This window comes from Suricata suricatta, chromosome 14 (genome assembly GCF_006229205.1).
Source record: "Suricata suricatta isolate VVHF042 chromosome 14, meerkat_22Aug2017_6uvM2_HiC, whole genome shotgun sequence".
In the NCBI taxonomy this organism is placed as follows: domain Eukaryota; kingdom Metazoa; phylum Chordata; class Mammalia; order Carnivora; family Herpestidae; genus Suricata; species Suricata suricatta.
Genome location: NC_043713.1, coordinates 49,332,909 through 49,353,644, shown reverse-complemented (window position 1 = coordinate 49,353,644; position 20,736 = coordinate 49,332,909). Strand labels below are relative to the sequence as shown.

The 20,736-nt window shown below is 46.5% G+C and overlaps 1 protein-coding gene and 1 pseudogene across 4 annotated transcripts in view; both read left to right on the top strand.

Moving 5' to 3' along the window:
- ENOSF1 (enolase superfamily member 1) overlaps window positions 1–20,736 on the top strand; it is a 30,123-nt gene that overhangs the window by 6,174 nt on the left and 3,213 nt on the right. The window contains exons 3-14 of one of the 4 annotated variants that reach the window (XM_029921959.1): window positions 3,478–3,593; window positions 6,081–6,167; window positions 6,518–6,544; window positions 8,666–8,738; window positions 8,847–8,885; window positions 9,252–9,334; window positions 10,099–10,133; window positions 13,065–13,152; window positions 14,844–14,978; window positions 18,253–18,294; window positions 19,567–19,696; window positions 19,944–20,043. In XM_029921959.1, coding sequence (XP_029777819.1) covers window positions 3,478–3,593; window positions 6,081–6,167; window positions 6,518–6,544; window positions 8,666–8,738; window positions 8,847–8,885; window positions 9,252–9,334; window positions 10,099–10,133; window positions 13,065–13,152; window positions 14,844–14,978; window positions 18,253–18,294; window positions 19,567–19,696; window positions 19,944–20,043 — 955 coding nt within the window. Of the gene's footprint in view, window positions 1–3,477; window positions 3,594–6,080; window positions 6,168–6,517; window positions 6,545–8,665; window positions 8,739–8,846; window positions 8,886–9,251; window positions 9,335–10,098; window positions 10,134–13,064; window positions 13,153–14,843; window positions 14,979–18,252; window positions 18,295–19,566; window positions 19,697–19,917; window positions 20,044–20,736 lie in introns of all 4 variants that reach the window. The other 3 variants (XM_029921961.1, XM_029921960.1, XM_029921963.1) reach the window with 3 other exon arrangements.
- Window positions 3,993–4,491, top strand: LOC115277653 (annotated as a pseudogene).

Below are 20,736 nucleotides of genomic sequence, written 5' to 3'. Positions count from 1 at the left end.
CCATATTGTAGACCATGTAGGGCGGCCCCCAAAGGTTACGTAAAACTCAGCAATGTTATGGGACATTATATGTTATGGGACAGACCACTGGAACCACTCTGGTAATAGCCGAGACTCTGAACTTTGCGGACTGAGGCACACTGTTGTGTGCTCCCTGAGAAATGAGATAGGAGACAGGGGCCTCCCCTCTCTGGTTGCTGCGCTCTGTGCTTTGGGTCTTCACTGACCTCTGCCTCCTCCATTCCCATCCCCTCCCAGCTGGCCTGATAGACATCTCAGCCAGGGGAAAATCACTTTCCATGTGTCTATGCCTATAATAAATGGTTCTTTTGCGGTGATGTAGTTGGCTTCCAAAGCCTTTTTCAGACCACAGTGTGACAGAACCCATTTTAACTTTATGGGGTTTTTTATGTTTATTTATTTATTTAGAGAGCCAGAGAAAGAGAGAGTGCACAAGAGAGGGGGAGGGGCAGAGAGAGAGAGAGAATCCCAAGGCTCTCTGCCAGCACAGAGCCCGACACACTCCCAAACTGTGAGATGATGACCTGAACCAAAATCAAGAGTCAGGTGCTCGATTGACTGAGCCACCCAGGCGCCCCCATTTTAACTTTACAGTTGCTCCATACTTCAGGTGATTCACCGAAGTCTCACTTGAATGTGTTACATGGCATTTGCATTCAAGTTGAAAAAAACATTCCATTAGCACATCTCAGTTCTCCTGCACGTTTATCAGCTTACTTACCTGTGCATTCTTTTATGGTTGAAAAAAAAAAGAGAAAAAAATAATGCTTTCCTCATTACTCTGAAGGTAGTGCTTGCATGGGTGTGTGAGAGAGACAGGAAGGGAGGGTTACAGCTACTTTTTTAATGTATAGAATATACCAATATAGTTTTTTTAAAAATAGAGGGGAAAAAATGATGAAAAAAAAATTCATAAAGAGACAAAAAACAGCCCTGAGGGTTCACATTGGCCTTCAGGCTCAGACACCGCAGTCATCCATTGGCCTTACTGACTTGTCCTTCCTGTGCCAGAGCGTGCCAGGGAGTTAGCAAGACACTGCCTTCAATGACCAGTTTTTTCCAGATGAATTTCCCACCCATGGCATCAAAGCAAACCTGAGGCAGACTGTCCTGTACACTGGATGACCACCACTACCCAGATTTCTGTCAAATGCACCAAATTTTAGTTACCTTCTTGCAGTGCCCTACTTTTGAGCAAGGAAAATCTGTACTGTCGATGAATACATTAGTGCTGCTTGAGCATCTCTTAGAGCTGTGAAAGATGATCTCATCCTCCACTTCTGTTAAGTGCATTTCCCGTGGGGGGCAAACCAGAGATCTGCTTCCTCAGCGATTTCTAGCAGCTGTCTCATCAACGAGATGGAGGTTTTATCTAGATGATGGTATATACCTCTTGGTGAGTTGCTGACTGACTCTTCCGATATGCTTCCAAGAGCACCAACCATCAAGGCGTGAGGAGGATTCTGTCTTCTCACAGTTCTAGGGAATGCATGTCTGAACTGGAATGATTCTAGAGCCCTCACCCAAAGCCCTGGAGAACATGGAATGGTCGCTACAGCCCTAATGCTACATTTGAGAGCAGGTGTGCACTCCTCTAGGAACACTGTTCCACACAGAAGGCAGGTGTATCCTGACATCTTGTTTCAAATATGTTAAAGGTCTTTCTCCGAGAATCTGGAGGTTGGTAAAACTGCACTAGTAGTTAGCAAAACAGCTATCCTATGAAATGACCTGAGTGACATCAAAGAATGGCAACACCACGCAACAAATTTATCAAAAAAATTTATAACAAATTAATTGCTTTGGGGCTAAGTAGATGACTTGATTTGATTATTTTGGTTATTTATGCATAGACTAAGTATTTTCTAGAATGATTGAAGGGTAGAAGGGTCTTTCCCATTCCGTCTGTTAACTTATTCTTTATCTGAAATAACATAGTAAAGCCTTTTTAAGTAAAATACAAAAAAAATGGATGTTGTAATGCTGAACCAAATTAAGTTTAACCTTCAAATTACTTAAGACAACGTGTATTGGAGTGCCTGGGTAGCTCAGGAGGTGAAATGTCCGACTCGTGATTTCAGCTCAGGTCATGGTCAAAGAGTCCGTGAGATCTAGCCCTGTATTGAGCTCTGCTCTGGTAGCACAGAGCCTGCTTGGGATTTTGCTCTACCTCTCTCTCTCTCTCTCTGTCCCTCCCCCCGCTACATGCTCTTTTTCTCTCTCTTTCTCAAAATAAATAAACTTTAAAAAGCATACATCATAAATAAATCAATAGGAAAAAATTAATGTTTAAGGAAAGTGTTTTCATGTACTTTAACACTTTGCATATATTATGTTTACTTCTGAAACATTTAATCTTTAATAGTGTGTTATAGTGTGACTTCAAGATATTTTCTATGTTTGACAATAATTGGAAGGTACTTTAAAAAAATTTTTTTGAGAGCGAGCGAGCGAGCGCATGCCAGAGAGGCAGAGCGGGAGAGAGAGAGAACCTCAGGCTGGCTCCAAGCTCAGCACAGGCCTGATGCAGGGCTCAATCCCAGGACGCTGGGATCATGACCTGAGCCAAAATCAAGAGTCAGACGCGTAACCAACTAAACCACTCAGGCGTCCCCACTCCCCCAGTGCTTTTGTAATTTTAATTTGATAAATCAGTCTCTCTATTCCTTAGGAACAATGAAATCGCAAAGTTTGGTTTTGAAACTTCAGTGAACAAGAAAATAGATTGGGAATATGATTTAAATTTTCATATCAAAAAGTCAAATGAATTTTCATACCTAATGGCTCAGTTTTTCACACGGCAGCCATTCACAATGTTTCTCTTCTACTGAGATATTAAGCTTAGTGTCTGGATTAGCGGCTATTGTATATGTGTGATATTCTGACAAACATAGAAGACATATTTGAGACCGTACTTTTTTAATGTTTATTTAATTTTGAGAGAGAGACACACAGAGTGTGAGGGGGGGAAGGTCAGAAAGAGAGGGAGACACAGAATCAGAAGCAGGCTTCAGGGTCTGAGCTGTCAGCACAGAGCCCGATGCAGGGCTCGAACCCATGAACTGTGAAACCGTGACCTGGGCTGAAGTTGGCCGCTTAACCGACTGAGCCACCCAGGTGCCCCGTTCAGAACATGTCCTTTTAGGGGTGCCTGGGTGGCTCAGTCGACTCAGGTCATGATCTCATGATTTGTGGGATCAAGCCCGGCATCAAGCTCTGTGCTGACAGTGGGGAGCCTGCTTGGGATTCTCTCTCCCTTTCTCTGCCCCTCCACTGTTCACACACTCTGTCTCTCTCTCAAAATAAATAAATATTAAAAACAAAATGAAACAAAACATGTACCTTTTGTATTAGAGTGTCTTTCATAAAATCCCGTATTAGTTTGTGGTGTTTTCATGTCTTAATTTATTGATACCATACCAAAACATATACAAAAATTGAATCCTTATTTAATAGTTGTCTGTGCTGTGAATGCCCTCGCCCACCATGTGCTTTACAAGGACCTCAGGGACATCGTTGGTGACTTCAGAGGCTTCTATAGGCAGCTCACAAGTGACGGGCAGCTCAGATGGGTAAGGGGTCTATTTTATAAAATGTTCCTGTAAGTAATGTTACTAAGGTCTAAGATATGCTTTGATTGCAACAAACATGAAAACAGAGCCAGGCTTACAATTTTAAGGTAAAACATTGTATTAAATTAAATTAGGGCTTGAACCATTTAGACAGTGTTTTGATATTCCTTTCTGTAAGACTTGAATCAGGATATATTTGGATCCTGAGAGCTATCGCTGCCTTATGGGCCTCATCTCTACTCCTTGAGTGGAAGAGGCGTTCTAGACCCTCTAGAAGATAAAGTACTGAATGGGCAGCCTTTCTGGGGGAAAGATCATGTGGGTGATACTAGAGTTGGGGGAGGAAGTTATTAAAGCCAGAAGCATAAGAGCAAAGTTCAAAAGATACCAGTGGAAGCGCCACTGCCATCATGAATGACACTGTAACTATCCGGACCAGGAAGTTCATGACCAACCGACTACTTCAGCGGAAACAGATGGTCATTGATGTCCTTCACCCTGGAAAGGCAACAGTACCTAAGACAGAAATTTGGGAAAAAGTAGCCAAAATGTACAAGACCACACCAGACGTCATCTTTGTATTTGGATTCAGAACCCATTTCGGAGGTGGCAAGACAACTGGCTTTGGCATGATTTATGATTCCTTGGATGATGTGAAGAAAAACGAACCCAAACATAGACTTGCAAGACAGGGCCTGTATGAGAAGAAAAAGACATCCAGGAAACAGCGAAAGGAACGCAAGAACAGAATGAAGAAAGTCAGGGGAACTGCAAAAGCCAATGCTGGTGCCGGCAACAAGTGAGCTGGAGATTGGACAACAGAAGGAGTAAAGATTCTGCTGTGGCTCTCTGGTGATTGTGCAGATTTTTCATGAGAGGATTAATAAACTAAGAACTTCTTTGTGAAAAAAAAAAGATAGAGACCAGAGCACTTTTTATGTGTATAGGCCTATATTTTGAACCCTAAATTCAAGGTATGAGAAGAATGAGGCTCAGGAGAAAGGACTCTGTCACACAAGATTAATCCAACAACCGGGACCTTGACCTTGTCTCCCGACATCACCTCCATCTTTCACTAACTCTGCTCAGTTTCTCATCCATGTTCAGAGAAAGGCGCAAGAAAGGCACTTTCTGTATTGCCTTGCATTTCATTTTTAACTTTCTGCAAAGCAAGTTGAGCTTACTTTTAAAGACATTCCCTTGAAGAAGTCCCCACTGGCCAAGTCTGGGACAATTCAAGGTCAAAATAAATATGTTAGTAATGGCTTATAACTCACTGACTAACATAAGCATCCCTGAGTTCATTCAGAAAGTAAACAAGCATTCAGGGAAAGCTTGTCATTATAATAGAACACAGAGAATGTAAAAGGAACAATAACGTTAGACAATCACCATATTGCAAATATGGTAGCCATAACTGACTGAGGCAAGAATCATCAATGGGTGCCCTAATCTGGGGACAATAGTAATCTTCTTACTTAGGGAAAATGGTAACCTCACAGTGTAACAGCCCAGTGGACACTGACTTACCAAAGTGCTGAAAAGTAATAGCCCTAATAAAAAACCAAAAGGACATTATTGCTTACTTAGAATTTGTGCCAAAAAAGTATGACCTGAATCCCAGTCATGAGGGAATGCCAGACTAATCCAAACTGAGGGACACTGTTACAAGTCAACCAACCCATGTGCTTTAAAAATGTCAACGGCTTTTTAAAAAAATAAGAAAAACTGTTCCAGATAAAGAGACTAAAGAGATAGAACAACCAAATGCAATATGCTAATAAAATAAAGTACATTATTGAGACAGTTGGCAGAATTTGATTATGGACTGTTCTTTAGGCAATAGTATTCTATCAATGTTATATGCCCTGAATTTGATCATTGTACTATGTTTATGTGAGAAAGTATCTTTGTTTTTAGGACCTACACACAGTATTTAAGGTTCAAGGAGCTTGATATTTGCAACTTAAATGGTTCAGTAAAATTAATTGTATTTTATATATACGTAGATAGATATAGATATATTTGTCTGTATATACATACACAGAAAGAGAGAGAGTGGGGGGTGATATACAGGAGTTGGGTTTTTTTTGTTTTTGTTTTTGTTTTGTTTTGTTTTTACTGTTCTTGCAACTTTTCTATAGGTTAGAAACTATTAGAAAAAAAAAAAGCAAGCATGGGGCACCTGGGTGACTCAGTCAGTTGAGCACCTGACTCTTGATTTCAGCTCTGACCATGATCCCAGGGTTGTGAGATCAGGCTCCATGCTCACCATGGAGCCTACTTGGGATTCTTCTCTCTCAATCCCTCTGCTCCTCTTCCCACCACCTCTAAAATTAAAAAAAACAATCAAGTATATTTAAAAATCTTAACCTCTTTATGAGCTTTTATTGACCCCTTTTAACTCTTGAAATGTGTCCCTGGCTAGGAGACCTAACTATCTCTTTCATGTCTAAGAAATGCTGGTGTATTTTGCTTCCTAACCAGATCGGTCCCGAGAAAGGTGTTGTGCACCTGGCGACAGCGGCCGTTCTCAACGCTGTGTGGGACCTGTGGGCCAAGCAGGAGGGAAAGGTAACCCATCAGAGGAGCACTTGCAGGAGCTCTGTGGAATAATCCAACACACAGCAGGATAAACACTTCCTCTAGAAGCAGCCTTCTAAAGACAAAAGGCGCGGGCCTCCAAAAGCAATATGGAAATTTGATTCATGTGTTTTCTCCTTGGCAGCAGTTAGGAAACCATAGGCATAGGTTGGAACGGGCTGAGAAGGAAATGGGAGGGCAGCAAAGGTGAGGAGTCAGGAAGCAGCGTTAGGGCCCTACGTGGGCTGGTGGGCAGGTGTTTGAAAGTGGGAGTTGATGTTTACTTTCAGGGGGAAAAATGGGTACTTTACACATGTTTTAAAATTCTTTTTTTTTTCAAGCCTCTGTGGAAGTTACTTGTTGACGTGGTAAGTAAATTCTTTAACATTATAACATTTATCAATTTTAATAGTGTGGCAGTGTAAATGAGATGGATTTCATGGATTACTTGCCTTTTGATAATCAGCAAATATATTCAGGATTGTCTACGGATTGCCATAGTGATGATAAAGCAAAACCCCCGTAAACCCTAATATTTCTTCTCTGATATTTGTGGTGACAGCCTGCTGTGCCCACACAGAGCAATCCATGGGAAGCTCTGAGTTTGGGTCCTGCCGCCCCACTGTGGAGCCGTCACACGTAAGACAAATCTCTGAGGCTGTTTCCCAGTTCTGAGAAGGGGATAACCGTGAGTTCTCTGAGAACCTCATAGAATTGGTTGAAAGACCAAATGATAAAAGTCCTTCCCAAACTCTGAAGAGCAAGATGTTATTATTAAGATACCATCTGGTCACTTCGAATTTAGACTGTTGAAGTCTCCACTCTCCGATTCTGGAAGAGAAGGAGCCAAATGCCAAAGATAAGCACCTCGGTGTTTCCTTTCTGCTTGTCCTGTTTGGGGCAGGGACGTGCGCCTGCCAGGGGAAGAGGAAAAAAATGTCTGGACAATGGGCAAGTTAAGGGGAGTGACCTTCAGACCCAAGCAGACCTGGCTTTCAATGTGGGCCCCTCCACTTTAGGCAGGTTGACCTGGGGCATGTCACTTCACTTCTTTGAGCATCAGCAGCCTTAGGGTGATGTCTTATGTGCTTGCTAAAATTCTGGTAGTCAGAAGAAGGCCCTGTTATTATTTGACATCACCATTTAGGAGAAACAAAGAGCACCTTGGCCTTGAAGACTGTTGGTCAGCAGACATTGTCTCTTCTCTGGGAGAAAGTAAAAATAAGAGGATATCACACCATCAACATGGTTGCAGGTGACCTGGGGGCCCCATCCAAAGGGGAAGGACTTTCGCCACCTTTAGGCTCAATGTTAGGCTTTCGGGGGGTATAGGAGGCGGCTCCCCAAACTGAATGAGTTGAGAGCCACTAGAAAGGTGCAACTTCATTCTTTTGGATCCTGTTTCCTGTTTCAATAGTGGCTCATAGTCTTACAAGAGGCAGAATCTGAGCATTGAAAGAACTTTTACAATTTTTTTGTTTCTTTATGTTGAGAGAGAGAGAGAGTGCATGCACAGGTAAGGGGTGGGGGAAGAGGGAGAGAGAGAGAGAGAGAAAGAGAGAAAATCCCAGGCAGTCTCCACACCCAGTGCAGAACCCGTCATAGAGGTCAATCCCACAATAGAGAAATCATGACCTGAGCCCAAATCGAGAGCTAGAGGCTTAAAAGACTGAGCCACCCAGCCACCCCGAGCTTTTACAATTTTTAATGGACTAGCGGAGGACTGTTGGTGACAGTAAAACCTGAGAGGGAGTGAAGCTACTGGTTGCTTCCCAACTGACAGGTTGAGATGGGGAGGGGTCTCAGCCAGAGGCCCAGCTCAGGACACGGCCTTGCCAGTGTGGTCAGAGCACTGAGCGTGGGGCAGGAAGAGGTGGGGAGAGAACAGCCGGTGATGATGATCCAGGGTGAGGCGGCAGGCTGGGCCTCTTCGTGTTTAATCCAGACCCAGAATGGTCTGTTCCTGTTGGTGAAGTGAATTGCCCAATTTGACAAGAGAGGAAATTGACCACAGTCACACTGCTAATAAACAGTGGGCACAGGGTTGACCCGAGGAGCCTGGCTCTGAGACCAGCCTTCTTTCCTCTCCTGCTGAGCTGCTCCAGTACCCCCGTCAGCCCTGACGTGTGGAGCCATGATGTCTAGAGAGACACCAGGCACTCATCTATCCACTTAACTCATGCTGAGTGCTTGCCTCTTGCCGGATCCTCTTTTCCAGAAGCCATGTTAGTTGGGATGGCTGAAGCCCAGGTGTCAGGAGGGAAGGGAGGGAGGGTTGCAGCAGGAGTGCCTGAGGATGTCTTTGGGAGTCAGCACTGACCCTCTGAAGGGATCTACACCAAGGAATCACAGCATCAAACAATTCAGCACAAATCCCGAAGGTCCTTTCCTGGAAAGGGTAATCCCGTTTATCAGTGTAAGCATGTCGTTAGAAACATAAGCCGCTTGTGAATTGATTTGGGCTTTCCCCTCTCTTGTCACTCTGCCAGGACCCCAGGACACTGTTATCCTGCATAGATTTCAGGTACATTACAGATGTCCTGACCGAGGAGGAAGCTTATGGTGAGTCATACTGAAGTGACAGACCTGGAAGTTTTCTGGTACCACTGATGTGTAAATAGTGGCATGCTTTGTTGTCTAAAAGAGTGATGATACTTTTTTCCCCCCCAGAAATACTGCAGAAAGGTCAAGTTGGTAAAAAAGAGAGAGGTGGGTGGTAAAGAAATTTCCTTCATTGTTTTTGCTGTCACTGTCCTTTTGAATGTCCCTGTTGTCTGGGGGTTCACATTGTCTTCTCAATGCCCTGTGCCCAGCAGCCAGGCCCTCTGACAGGTGGTTGTGTCTGGATGAACAAGCATCCTGGGTATGACAGGAAGACCAGGGCTAGTTTGACAGCCTTGGTATTTGCATGATTGTGAATGTGACCCAAGGCTGGACTTGGAGCTGTGTGCATGTGAAAGGCGGGGTCAGAAGGAGAACAGCTGGATTCTCTGGGGCAGCAGCCTAGCCACAGGTGATTCTAAGTCTGGAGGTCCCTGGAAAGCACAAGTGTTGACAAGCGCCGTGTTTCCACAGAAGAGCACATGCTGACGCATGGCTACCCTGCCTACACCACGTCGTGCGCCTGGCTGGGGTACTCGGATGACACGCTGAAGCAGGTCGGCATCCAGAGCTGGTTTTGTAGACAGGTTTTATATTCCTGGCTTTCTGGAGTTTTCTTGTGAGCCTTTCCAGATCATTGTGGGTCTAACACCTCATTCTGAAAACACTTCTACTGGCGTAAAAGTAAAGCCATTCATATTATGGGCATGGGACTCTGTGACCTAGCGTGTCGCACTGTGGGTTCTGGAAGGGGACAGCCCAGGATTTGACCCCCAGGCAGAGAAAGCAGTGTAACATTGTGCGTGTTATGCCTAACCATGCTGAGGCTTGGTTTCCTCACTGTGAAACGGGGAACTAATACAGGACTTGTGGGTGGTTTGGAGACTCCAGATGAAAGCTGTGAGTTGTGTAATGCTTGTGGCCCCGTGGCTGGTACAGGGCCTGCAGTCAGTGCATGCCTGGTCCCGCCACACGGTACCTGCGGCTTCTGATTGTTACCCTCACATCCACTAGTTCGCTGGGTGCTGCAGGATATCCTAGCTCTAAGAAGAGGGGTATCAACCCTCCATTGCCCTTCAAGGTGTGTGAACAATGAAAGACATTATTCCCCAAGAGGTGAGGAAGGCAAGTCATCGTATGGGTACAAAGAGTTATGCTCTGTTGGCTAAGCGGTCATGCTCTTAATGCAACAACACGTAGTTGTCCCTACAGTTCCCACTGCTGCCGTAAGTGCTTGTGAAACCGGATCGGGCACAACTGGGGTCCTCATTACACCAAGGAGAGCTCTGCAGTGTGTGATGCTGTGTTCCTCTCCCCACAGCTCTGTGCCAAGGCCCTGCGGGACGGCTGGACCAGGTAACCTGTTTGTGTGGTAGCGAGCTTCACTGTCCCAGTTAGCAGCACATTGGGCTGGACAGCGGACAGGAGCCAGGAGCAGAAGGCCCCAAGAAGGCCAGGATTCATCCAGGAGCAGTCTGACCTGCAGGGACACGTTGGAGAATTTTTAGTGTAGGCCAGGCTTTCTCCAAAGATGAGATGTGAGTCCTAATTAGAACCCTAAGACATCACATTTGAAACAGACCTTGGAGATCATGTATTTCAAGCACCAGTCTAGAATAGAAATCAACTATTTAAAAAAAATTTTTTTTTAAGATTACTTATTTTCATGGGTTTGAGCCCTGTGTCGGGCTCTGTGCCAACAGCTAGCTCAGAGCCTGGAGCCTGCTTCAGATTCTGTGTCTCCCTGTCTCTCTGACCCTCCCCTGCTCGCGCTGTCTCTCTCTGTCCCTCAAAAATGAATAAAAAACATTAAAAAAAATTTTTAAGGTTATTTATTTTGAGAGAGAGAGCGAGAGGAAGAGACAGAATCCTAAGCAAGCTCTGCTCTGATGTCAGGCTTGAACTCACAAAATGTGAAACCATGACCTGAGTCAAAACCAAGAGCCAGATGCTTAACCCATTGAACCACCCAAGCGCCCGAGGAGTCCACTCTTTTACTATCAGGAATGGGGTGCCTGGGTGGCTCAGTCGCTTAAGTGTCCAACTTCAGCTCAGGTCATGATCTCACGGTTCTTGGGTCTGAACCCCGCGTCGGGCTCTGTGCTTACAACTAGCTCAGAGCCTGGGGTCTGTCTTCGGATTCTGTGTCTCCCTCTCTCTCTGACCCTCCCCTGCTCATGCTGTTTCTCTCTCTCTCTCTCTCAAAAATAAAAATAAATTTAAAAGAAAACCATTACTATCAGGAATAAGGATTGACTCAGCTTCCACTTGAAAACCTGCAGAGACAGTGAGCCTAACTTGCAAAGCACTTTTGCATTGTTTGAGGGCTCCGTGTGTTAGAAAGAGCGCCTAAAGGTATCAAACCCTTCTTCCTTCCATGTCATTTCCAGCCACTGGCTCCAGTTCTCCACCATCTCCAAGCGTGTCCTCTTCCCCTGAAGTGGTGGCCCTTCTTCCCAGGCTGTGTCTCTCCAGACCAACTGTTGGTGCTTCTCTGCTTGTCTCTCTGCTATGCGGATATGGACCCCTGGGCATCCTAGGGTTTTCCTCTGGGCACATTGTGGTTGTCAGTGGCCCTGAAACCTGACACAGTGCAGGACACAGAGGGACCATCATCTCAGGATGTCTCTGTGAGTCTACCAGTTTAGCACACGGTGCCAGGTTGTGTTCTAGATCCTCAGACTCCCTGTGTGACTCAGTCTGGCCACTGTTCTGCTGCTCAGGAATCTGCATTTTAACAAGATCCCATGTCAGAGGGTGATTTGTGTGCAGGCACTGAATTCTTGTTAATTCCTCAGCTAAATGAAGGGTCGGGAAATGAGAATTTGAAGGAAGCAGCATGAAGCATTGGAATAAGGCCTGGGATATGTTGGATTTGGAATCAGCCTCTTGTCTTTTCCCTTCATCCCCTGCAAGTACTTGCTGTGTGATCATAGGCAAATGGCCCAACCTGTCTGAACCTTATTTTCTTTCTCTATAAAACGGGAATCTTGTGATTCTCCTCAAAGCTGCTGTGTCTGAAAAGGACACAGCCCAGCACAGTGGGAGTGGTAGTAGGTGCTCAGGAAGTGCTGGAACCTTCCCTCTTCCTGCATACCCAGGAAAGGCGGGAGCAATTTGCCTGGCAAGTCACAGAAGGCTGAGGAGTAGATTTCAGAGGCCGCCCCGCACAGAAGCCTGGCATCGGGCTCCCATCTGGGATAGAAATGTTTTCCTTTGTGGGTTTAGTGCTGAGTGGAGAGAAGAAGCACCAGATGCCAGAGTGTGTGCAGCCAGCGGGGCTTTCTGTTGGCACAGAGCGTGGGCATTGGGGAAAGTAGAGGGAGGGTGTCGGGCATTCCTGAGCGAGGGGGAGGAGGCTGGGCCTCCCCCACCGTGGCGTCATCTTCCTCACGTGGCAGTGCCACACTCAGGCTGCCCACACTCTGTCCTGCAGCGTGGGGCCATGAGTATAATGTAGAGGCCGGGTCTGGAGAGTATGTGGGCAACAAAACAGATTAAGGGGGCTCCCTGCAAGTGGCTAGCTATAATGTGAAGGAGACCTTGGCTGCTCCTCATTTTGTGATGGAGGCCCCTGCCCCACTGGGTCCCATTGGCTGACCTCTTGCTGCATTGATTCAGGATGAACTGTAAACCTCTGCTCCATTGGAGGTATTTTATGAGTCATACTCTTCTTGATATTTTTTAAATGTTTTTGAGAGAGAGCGTGCACGTGCACAGGCAGGCATGCACAGACACACACACACACACACACACACACACACACACACACACACACACTCTTAAGCAGGGGAGGCACAGAGAGAGAGAGAGAGACACAGAATCAGAGGCAGGCTCCCCACTCCAAGCTGTCAGCACAGAGCCTGATGCAGGGCTCGAACCCATGAACTGTGAGATCATGACCTGAGCCAAAGTTGGACCCTTAACCAGGTGCCCCTATCAGTCATAGTCTTCGCACTCAGGATGTGACAGGCTTTTCTTTTCAATACTGATTGTGGGTTTTTGTTCTTAATTCCTCGTTTTGGCACAACAAAAACTCAGTGTTATTAAAGATCTGACTGCTCTCCTAGTTCTTAGACTTTGAGTCAGCAAGTAGTTAAGCCTTACTGCCCTGTTACATCTGCCAGGTTATTTTCAGGTGGCTTGTCTGAGACCAGGAAAGGGCAAAAGGTTACTAGAAGATGTGACCTGTGCATTATTGACAGAGGCGGCTGCTTCTGCAGAAAATCCATGTGTCTTTGCCACGTCAGGACACATCCAAACTACCACACCACATTTATTTTACAGATTTAAGGTAAAAGTGGGTGCTGACCTCCAGGATGACATCCGTAGGTGCAGACTCATCAGAAACATGATTGGACCCGAGAAGACATTGGTACGTGTCCTCCCTTACCACTGAAAAAGAGCAGCCTTACGTGAAGCCTGTGTCTTGGGCCAAAATACAACTCGTTTCAAGCAAGGATTAAAGAATGTTGGGAAGTTTATTTTATTTTTTAAAGTTCATTTATTTATTTTGAGAGAGAGAGAGAGAGCGCTGAAGGGGTAAAGAGAGAGAGAGAGAGAGAGAGAGAATCCCAAGCAGGCTCTACACCATTTCAGCATCAGCACAGAGCCAGATGGTCAGACTCGAACTCATGAACTATGAAATGATGACCTGAGCCAAAGTCAGATGCTTACCCAACAGAGCCACCCAGGTGCCCCATAGAATATTGGGAATTTTAAACCTGAATGAGCGAGGAAGCACAGATTTGCATGAGCTGATAGTTTTAAATGTTTCTGTTCGGTAAAACTGCTTAAGTAAGATCAGGCTTAGGCATTGTTCCTGCTTGTTGGCCCAGATGCGCCTGAGCAAGCAGGTCTCACCTTGGAGCCCTGGTGTGCCATTCTCTAACTCCCCCTGAAAAAAATACGTCCCACCTGGTCCATAGATAGGCCAGTCTCAGGGAGCCAATGTTGAAGAGATGCGGGACTTTGCTGAGATGAATGTAAGGGTCAGTCATTCCTGACTACTTTTATAAGACATTTTTTATTACATGTGAAATATTTTTATAAAGTCACAAGTTGTTTTTGTGGAGTTTTGGAGGCATGTTTCCTAAGTCAACTAAAATAGAAGTTGAGTCCTTGACCTAGGATCAGAAGTATCATGACTTATACGTGAGTTAATGCCACTTTTGTCTTATGGGGCCATCCTTCTCCAAGTAATTTGTGGTACAAACTGATTCTAGTGTACTGTCATCTGGTTTTCACAGTGCCCCCTTTGAGAACTCTTACCACTTAGCACTTCTACTAGAGATATCCACCTCTGTGTCTGTCGTCTCAAAGTGTGATAACATTGGCGTTGGGGAGGCCCTCGCTTAGTCTCTGCGTACCCAGCACCTGGCTTCTAGGCAGGCTCTCCACACTCGGAGAGTTAGGGCCTGGGAGTTAAAGAGGCCTGGATCTGAACTAGCTGTTTACATGACTTATTGTTCTTGGCAAGTTGCTTAACTTCTCTGCATATTAGTTTTCTTTTCTGTAAACTGAGTTACTATGAACTGCGCCATAAAACACCCAGCTGAGTGCTTCCTTAATGGTAGAGTTTGGGTTACTTATTATTGTGCCAGACTCATAGTTGACAATAGTCAATAAATGACTAGGGAACAAATTTGGAATGGACCATGAATGACTCAGAATATGATAAAGTAGTTTCCATAACAATGAAAACTGCAAGACAAGTGTAGTTCCAAGCCCTAAATGCAGAGTGGGCCAGAGCTCCAGGGCCAGCGAGCACTTCTCCTGAACCTAGCCCAGGACACTTCTGGAGATCACAGTGGCTCCGTGAGGGACTTGCGTTTCCTCCAGAAGACACAGCTAGATCCACAGTGCCCGACTTGGTGGCTGCTCTTTGGCTCCCTTTGAGATGGCTCCGTGCTGGTCCTCCACAGAGGAAATGTCAGCCTCCCTCTGGAAGTCTTGCTTAGCAGCTGGTAGCACTGAGTGACAGCACTTCCTCCGTCAGAGCTGCAGCCCTGTCACAAGTCAGTACCAGGCAGACCTCATGTTGAAGAGTCTCTTATCTCTTTGCAGATGATGGATGCCAACCAGCGCTGGGATGTGCCCGAGGCAATAGAGTGGATGTCAAAGCTGGCTGAGTTCAAGCCACTGTGGATTGAGGAACCCACCTCCCCTGATGACATTCTGGGACATGCCACCATTTCCAAGGTAGAAAAGCTGCTTCTGCCTCTGTCACTACTGCCATTGTTTTTCGTTTGTGGGTTTGTCTGACAGATTCCCAAACCCCGTTGCTTCTTCCCTTTTACATTTCTATATATTTTAGAGACAGTACAGCTAAGAGTTGAAAGGCTGCCAGCAAACCAAAGGTTAATAGACATAGCTCCAGACTTTGTAAATCTAGAAGTCTGGCTGATACTAAAATATTTTACTCCCCCAGAATGAAACAAAAGTTTAGATTCCTCTGGTGGACTCAAAATACAAGGTTTGCTTGGCCAATGCCAAGGCCAGGTCTGCCCAAGAGAAGGCTACAGGCAGCCCGCACAGCAGCGCACTTCCTGCGCAGATCCACCCGCTTCCCTCCCTCTCAGGTTTGGGGACACCCTGATATGTCAGAGCGTCAGCGCTTCTGAGAACATCCTTTCCCTCAGGGAGCGTCTCCCTTTAGCCAGGTGTCCAGCACGGCTGTATATAAAGCCAGAATACCAGGTAGTTACTGTATAAGGAGAACTCCCAACTTCCAGAAGCACTAGAGTGTTGTATCCTCTGACCAGAGCAAGCTCCACAAGGAGCCACATTAAACCAAAGACTGTTGGGTGAGTGAAAAATCAGGAGAGGAACTGGTTGTGTGATTTGAATTTGAGGTGTCAGTCCAGGGGGGCCCCACGCGTCTCCCCACAGAGCACGGATGTGCCTGCTTCTGGCACCAGGCATGTTGACTCTTAAGCCTCACCCCTCCCCAGGCAGTGCCTGCCTAGCCCCGACCAGCACTCGCCCCAACTCCCCTTTTACTTTTTCCTCTGGTAACCCTTTGCCCCCAGCACTCTGCTACTGTATTCATAGGTTCGCTTGCCTTATAGTCCATTCCTGCCTGCCTGGGAGAAGATTTTTTCCCTGGAGTGACTTTGCATCATTATATTCTCCCCTAATCTGAAAATTCTCACTGTGAGGACAGTCAGTTCCAAATCCTCAGAACATGACGTTGTGGGTCCTACTGGAGCCATTCTGCTCCATTTCTCTCAGGAAATGAACATATGAGCTTCTGATGTGGGACACCCCACAGAAGCCTGTGTTTGAGGGGTGTCTCCCCACTCTCCCCACCTCACAGCCCAGCTGGAGAGAAGCAGCTGAGACGCGGTGGGCATGCCGGGTGGGGCCCTGAGCGCTGAGCACGGTAGCAGGAGGGTCACTGAAGGGAGAGATAGGCGTGGGCTGGGATGGTGGAGCGGCCTAGTGGAGGTAAGACCAGAGCTGACCCAGAGGAAGGCTGTACCGGAGGAGGGGAGATGTGAGCAGGAGTTGTGGGGTGACCATGTTGATTTAAGCAGAACTGAAAGGTTCTGAGGAGTCGTTCTGAAATGAGAGTCTGGTGAGAGGCCGTCGTTCGAGAAATAAGACTTTTGCCTCAGAGTTCTTAAGCGGGTAGCCCGCTCACCCACAAAGGGACTTGCGCTGCTGCCCACCTAGAAGGTCTCCTCAGAAGCCCTTCGAGGTTTCAGCTGTCTGAGGTCTCGTTTCCATGGGGAAGGCCATCCCCTCAGCAGGGGTCCCATGAAGTGGGCACAGACAGACCAAGGCCAGGGGAAGCCGCAGAGACAGTAGGCCCTGGGGACCCCCAGCACAGTGCAGGTGCACAGCGGGGCTGTGGGAAATGGGTCCACAGGGCCAGACGGTGGGTCCATCTGTGCAAAAGATGTCTCCCGACACAGCTGCCATAGTGTCCTGAAGGAGAGAATGGGTTAAAGAAGATTTCTCTGGGAAAAAAGATGTAGGATGGATTGAGATGTGGGGTATAGGGGAAGTGTGGAACAGGCAGAAAAAACACTGGAGGCAGAGGGAAGAGCTAGAAGGCTTTCCCAGTAATCTCCGAGGGCAGGTGGTGAAGGGAGAGGGCAGCTGGAATAGAGTAGGCTCAGGAAATAATTAAAAGGAAGAACTAAAAATAATTAAAAGGAAGAACTATTTAGTGTTCAGAAACATATATACTTTAAAATGGTAGAATGAATGGCTTTCCCCTTCCTCTACTACTTTTCCCCACTCTGCTTTTAATTTTTGTTTTGAGATAAAGAACCAAGCACATTTAAATTAGAAGTTCCTGAAAGCATAAGCCAGGAAGCTGGAAGGTGCCTCAGCGACCACCTGCTCTAACTTTTGACCTGGAAACGGGGAGGCTGAGGCTTCTGGTTTTCCATGACTCACCCGTGTCCACGTATCCCATTGGAGGCAGGACAGCTAGCAGGATGGGGGATACCTGGCTCCTAAATTAAAGGTTATAAATTTATTTGAGAGAGAGAGAGAGAGAGAGAGAGAGAGCAAGAGCATGCAAGTAGGGGAGAGAGAATCTCAAGCAGGCTCTGTGGTCAGCATGGAGTCCAATGCGGTTGGTCCCACAACCCTGGGATCAGGACCTGAGCAGAAACCAAGAGTCGGACACTCAACTGACTGAGCCACCCAGGTGCCCCCAGGGTTTTTCTGTTGCGAAGAGTCCTATCTAGTGGTTCAGATGTCTCCCTTGGCTCTGGTGTTGGCCTGGAGTTCAAGCCTGGGCTCTACCCCTTTCTAGCTTTGTCATCTGGGGACAGTTACTAGCCCTGCACCTATTTGCCTCTGTGAAGCGGGGGTGATGATGATTCCTGTCCCAGTGGGCTGTGATGAGCAGTCATTTCAGTCACAGTTTTGCACAGCATCGGACAAGTGGTAAGAGCTCAGTGTTAGCTATTAGTGCCATTGGTACCTGAGGAGAGTGCCTATGGTATTGAAGTCCCAGTCGGGGCAGTGGAGGGAGCAGCCTGGAGCCCAGGTGGAGGAGAGCAAGGTAGCTTCAGGTGGTAGGACCAAGAGAGCAGTGCTATGCTAAGAAGACACCAGCACTTGCCAGGTGAGCATTTTACCAGGGAAGGAATGATCTCACCCTGACCTGTAAAGTGGATCTAAGACTGCTCACTGAGCTTGAAGGGAGACGGTTCTAGAACAACCACTGAAGAGGGTGGTGGGGAGAATCTGCAGAGCTCTAGCCAGGAAGGGAACTAATGGCCGTGTATGATCTCGCACAGGCTGTCTCCTCTGCAGGCACACAGCGCCCCCTGTGCGCATACATCATCCCCTTGACCTCTGTCTGCCATTCCTTAAACTTCACTTGGCTCCACAGCAGGGACATTTCCTTCTTCACCTCTAAGTAGTTAAACAACTGTAAATATTTTTAAACATTGGCGGTTTCTGTTTAAAAACTTGGGAAAATAACATCAAGTTGCCTTATATTTTATAGGCATTGGTCCCATTAGGAATTGGTGTTGCCACAGGAGAGCAGGTAAGTGACACCTCCTTGGGGTCATTATACACTGGCCACCCACTGAGGACACTGGCATCACCTGTGTTATTTTGAGTTGTAAATCTTTCTTTTCCTTTCTTTTAATGCTTGTTTATTTTGAGAGAGAGAGAGAGAGCGAGCTGGAATGTGAGGCAAGGAGGGGCAAAGGGGAAGAGAGAGAGAGGAACCCAGTGAGGCTCCATGCTCAGTGCAGAGCCTGACGTGGGGCTTGATCCCATTACCATAAGATCATGACTTAAGCTGAAATCAAGAGTCAGACACTTAACCGACTGAGCCACCCAGGTGCCCCTGAATTGGGGGAGTTTTAATTTCAGAAATGGGGATATTTTATAGCACATCAGCAGAGTCTAGAGTCAGATATAGGCAAAAGTTTGTATCTTTTCCTACAATTCATATGACAAAGGTCATTTATCTTCAAAGTATCTAATCAAAATTCACAAGGCAGCAATTTAAAATTGCTCGGGCCAGGGCATAAGATGCACTGTATGGTTTTAAGAAAGCCAGCTTCCAAGCGGAGTAAACATCATTGCGTTCGCTCTTTGTGCTTATAAACGGAGCACAAACGCCTGCCAAAACCCGTGGCAGTCCACCCACAAGCAGAGCAGTGTGAAGGGACAGATTCTCAGCTTTCCCAGCAAAAGGAGCAATGCCGTTTAGCCATGGTTTTTTGTTTTGTTTTTTTCTCCCAAGCCACCTGCTCCTCACCATCGCCGTATTTCATCCTCATGCTTTGCTTCACCCCCACCTGCCAGTCACTATGACAGCAATTCCTTAATAGATGTCAAGCCCATATGACTTTGCCTGACTCAGACCATTCCACTAATGGATTTAGAAAGCAGTGAGCCGTAAGGGCCCTGGCCTGTACCATCAAGGCTTGCTTCATGCAGGTGAAAAGAAAGAACAGATACAGTCCAGGCTTCCTGAAGGCTCCTGAGGAGTGTCTTGGAATTGGTGCGTTGCCAGGTGTAGGTACCCCAATGGCCAAAGCTGTCTCTTCTAATTAGTTTCATTTTAAATAGTTTAAAAAATATATTTATTTATTTGGGGGAGAGTGCAAGCAGTGGAAGGGCAGAGAGAGGGGGACAGAGGATCCAAAACGGGCTCTGTGCTAATGGGCTGACCGCAGTGAGCCTGATATGGGGCTCAAATTCACAAACCGCGAGATCATGACCTGAGCCGAAGTTGAACACTCAACTGACTGAGCCACCCAGGTGCCCCATTCTGTTGGTTTTATTTTAATTCTATTTCCAGTGCCACAATAGAGTGATATTTAAGCAGCTCCTCCAAGTGAAAGCCCTGCAGTTTCTCCAGATTGACAGCTGCAGGCTGGGAAGTGTCAATGAAAACCTCTCAGTGTTGCTGATGGCCAAAAAGTTTGAAAGTAAGGGCGCCCTGGAGCTGCACACCAAACCTCCATTTCCCACCTGCCACATACCTGCGGTCCCTCTGTAGGGACTCTCTTTTTGGCTTAATCAGGGACTCTTTAACGATTTTCATCCTGGAATTTCATCCCTGTATATTAATGAATGACGTAATCACCTGTGGGCAATGAGGAAATCTGGAGGTTCTCTTTCATCTCCCCTCCCCCACCCTACTTGGCAGGAAGTAGAAGTCTGTCTGTGTTGCAGTTCCCGTTTGCCCCCATGCTGGTGGAGTTGGCCTCTGTGAACTGGTACAGCACCTGATTATATTTGACTTCATATCAGTTTCTGCAAGCCTTAAAAACAGGTCAGTAATGTGAAGTTAACGTCAGTAGTGTCCCTCGGTGTAGGCCAGACCTTTTAAAATTCTGCCTTGCGACCCGAGGCGCTAAGAACTCTGTCCATTGCCACATCCTATAACGCAAAAGCCAAGTTGATTTTGCTTCCCTTTCTTCACCTGGGGCAGTTAAACTGGAGCCCCAGCAGTGGATAGAGCTCTTTCTCTTTCACGGGGGTAGGGTCTTGGTAGCTGCCTTTGTTTTCTAAGTATGTAATGGGTGGGGTGGGTGGGTGGGTGGAGGTTGAGCGAGGTGGAAACCAGAACTTCTTCTGTTTTAAAACCTTGCTTTCATCATGTGTATATTCTCTGCCTTTGTACAATCCCCTGGTCCTAGCACTGGAATCTTCATAATCTTGCCACGTCTAGTTCCGTCTTCTTTCTCAACATGTCCTAAGTGAACTTTAAAATAGTCTTCCAATCATCTGCACACATACGGCTTCACTATGCATTTCTTTCCTCTTGGAATTAGGTGCGGTATCACAGGAAGATCACTAGACGTGATCTTTATGTGGCGGAAGCATAGAAAACATGCAGGGGAGTGGTAAACACCAAATGCAGGAGCATGAGAGAGAAATGGGATCTGTGAGGGTTTAGACGGGACTTCAATGTCTCAAGTCAGGTGTTGAGTAGCCAGATGCCTTTTATGTCTGAAATATTTTG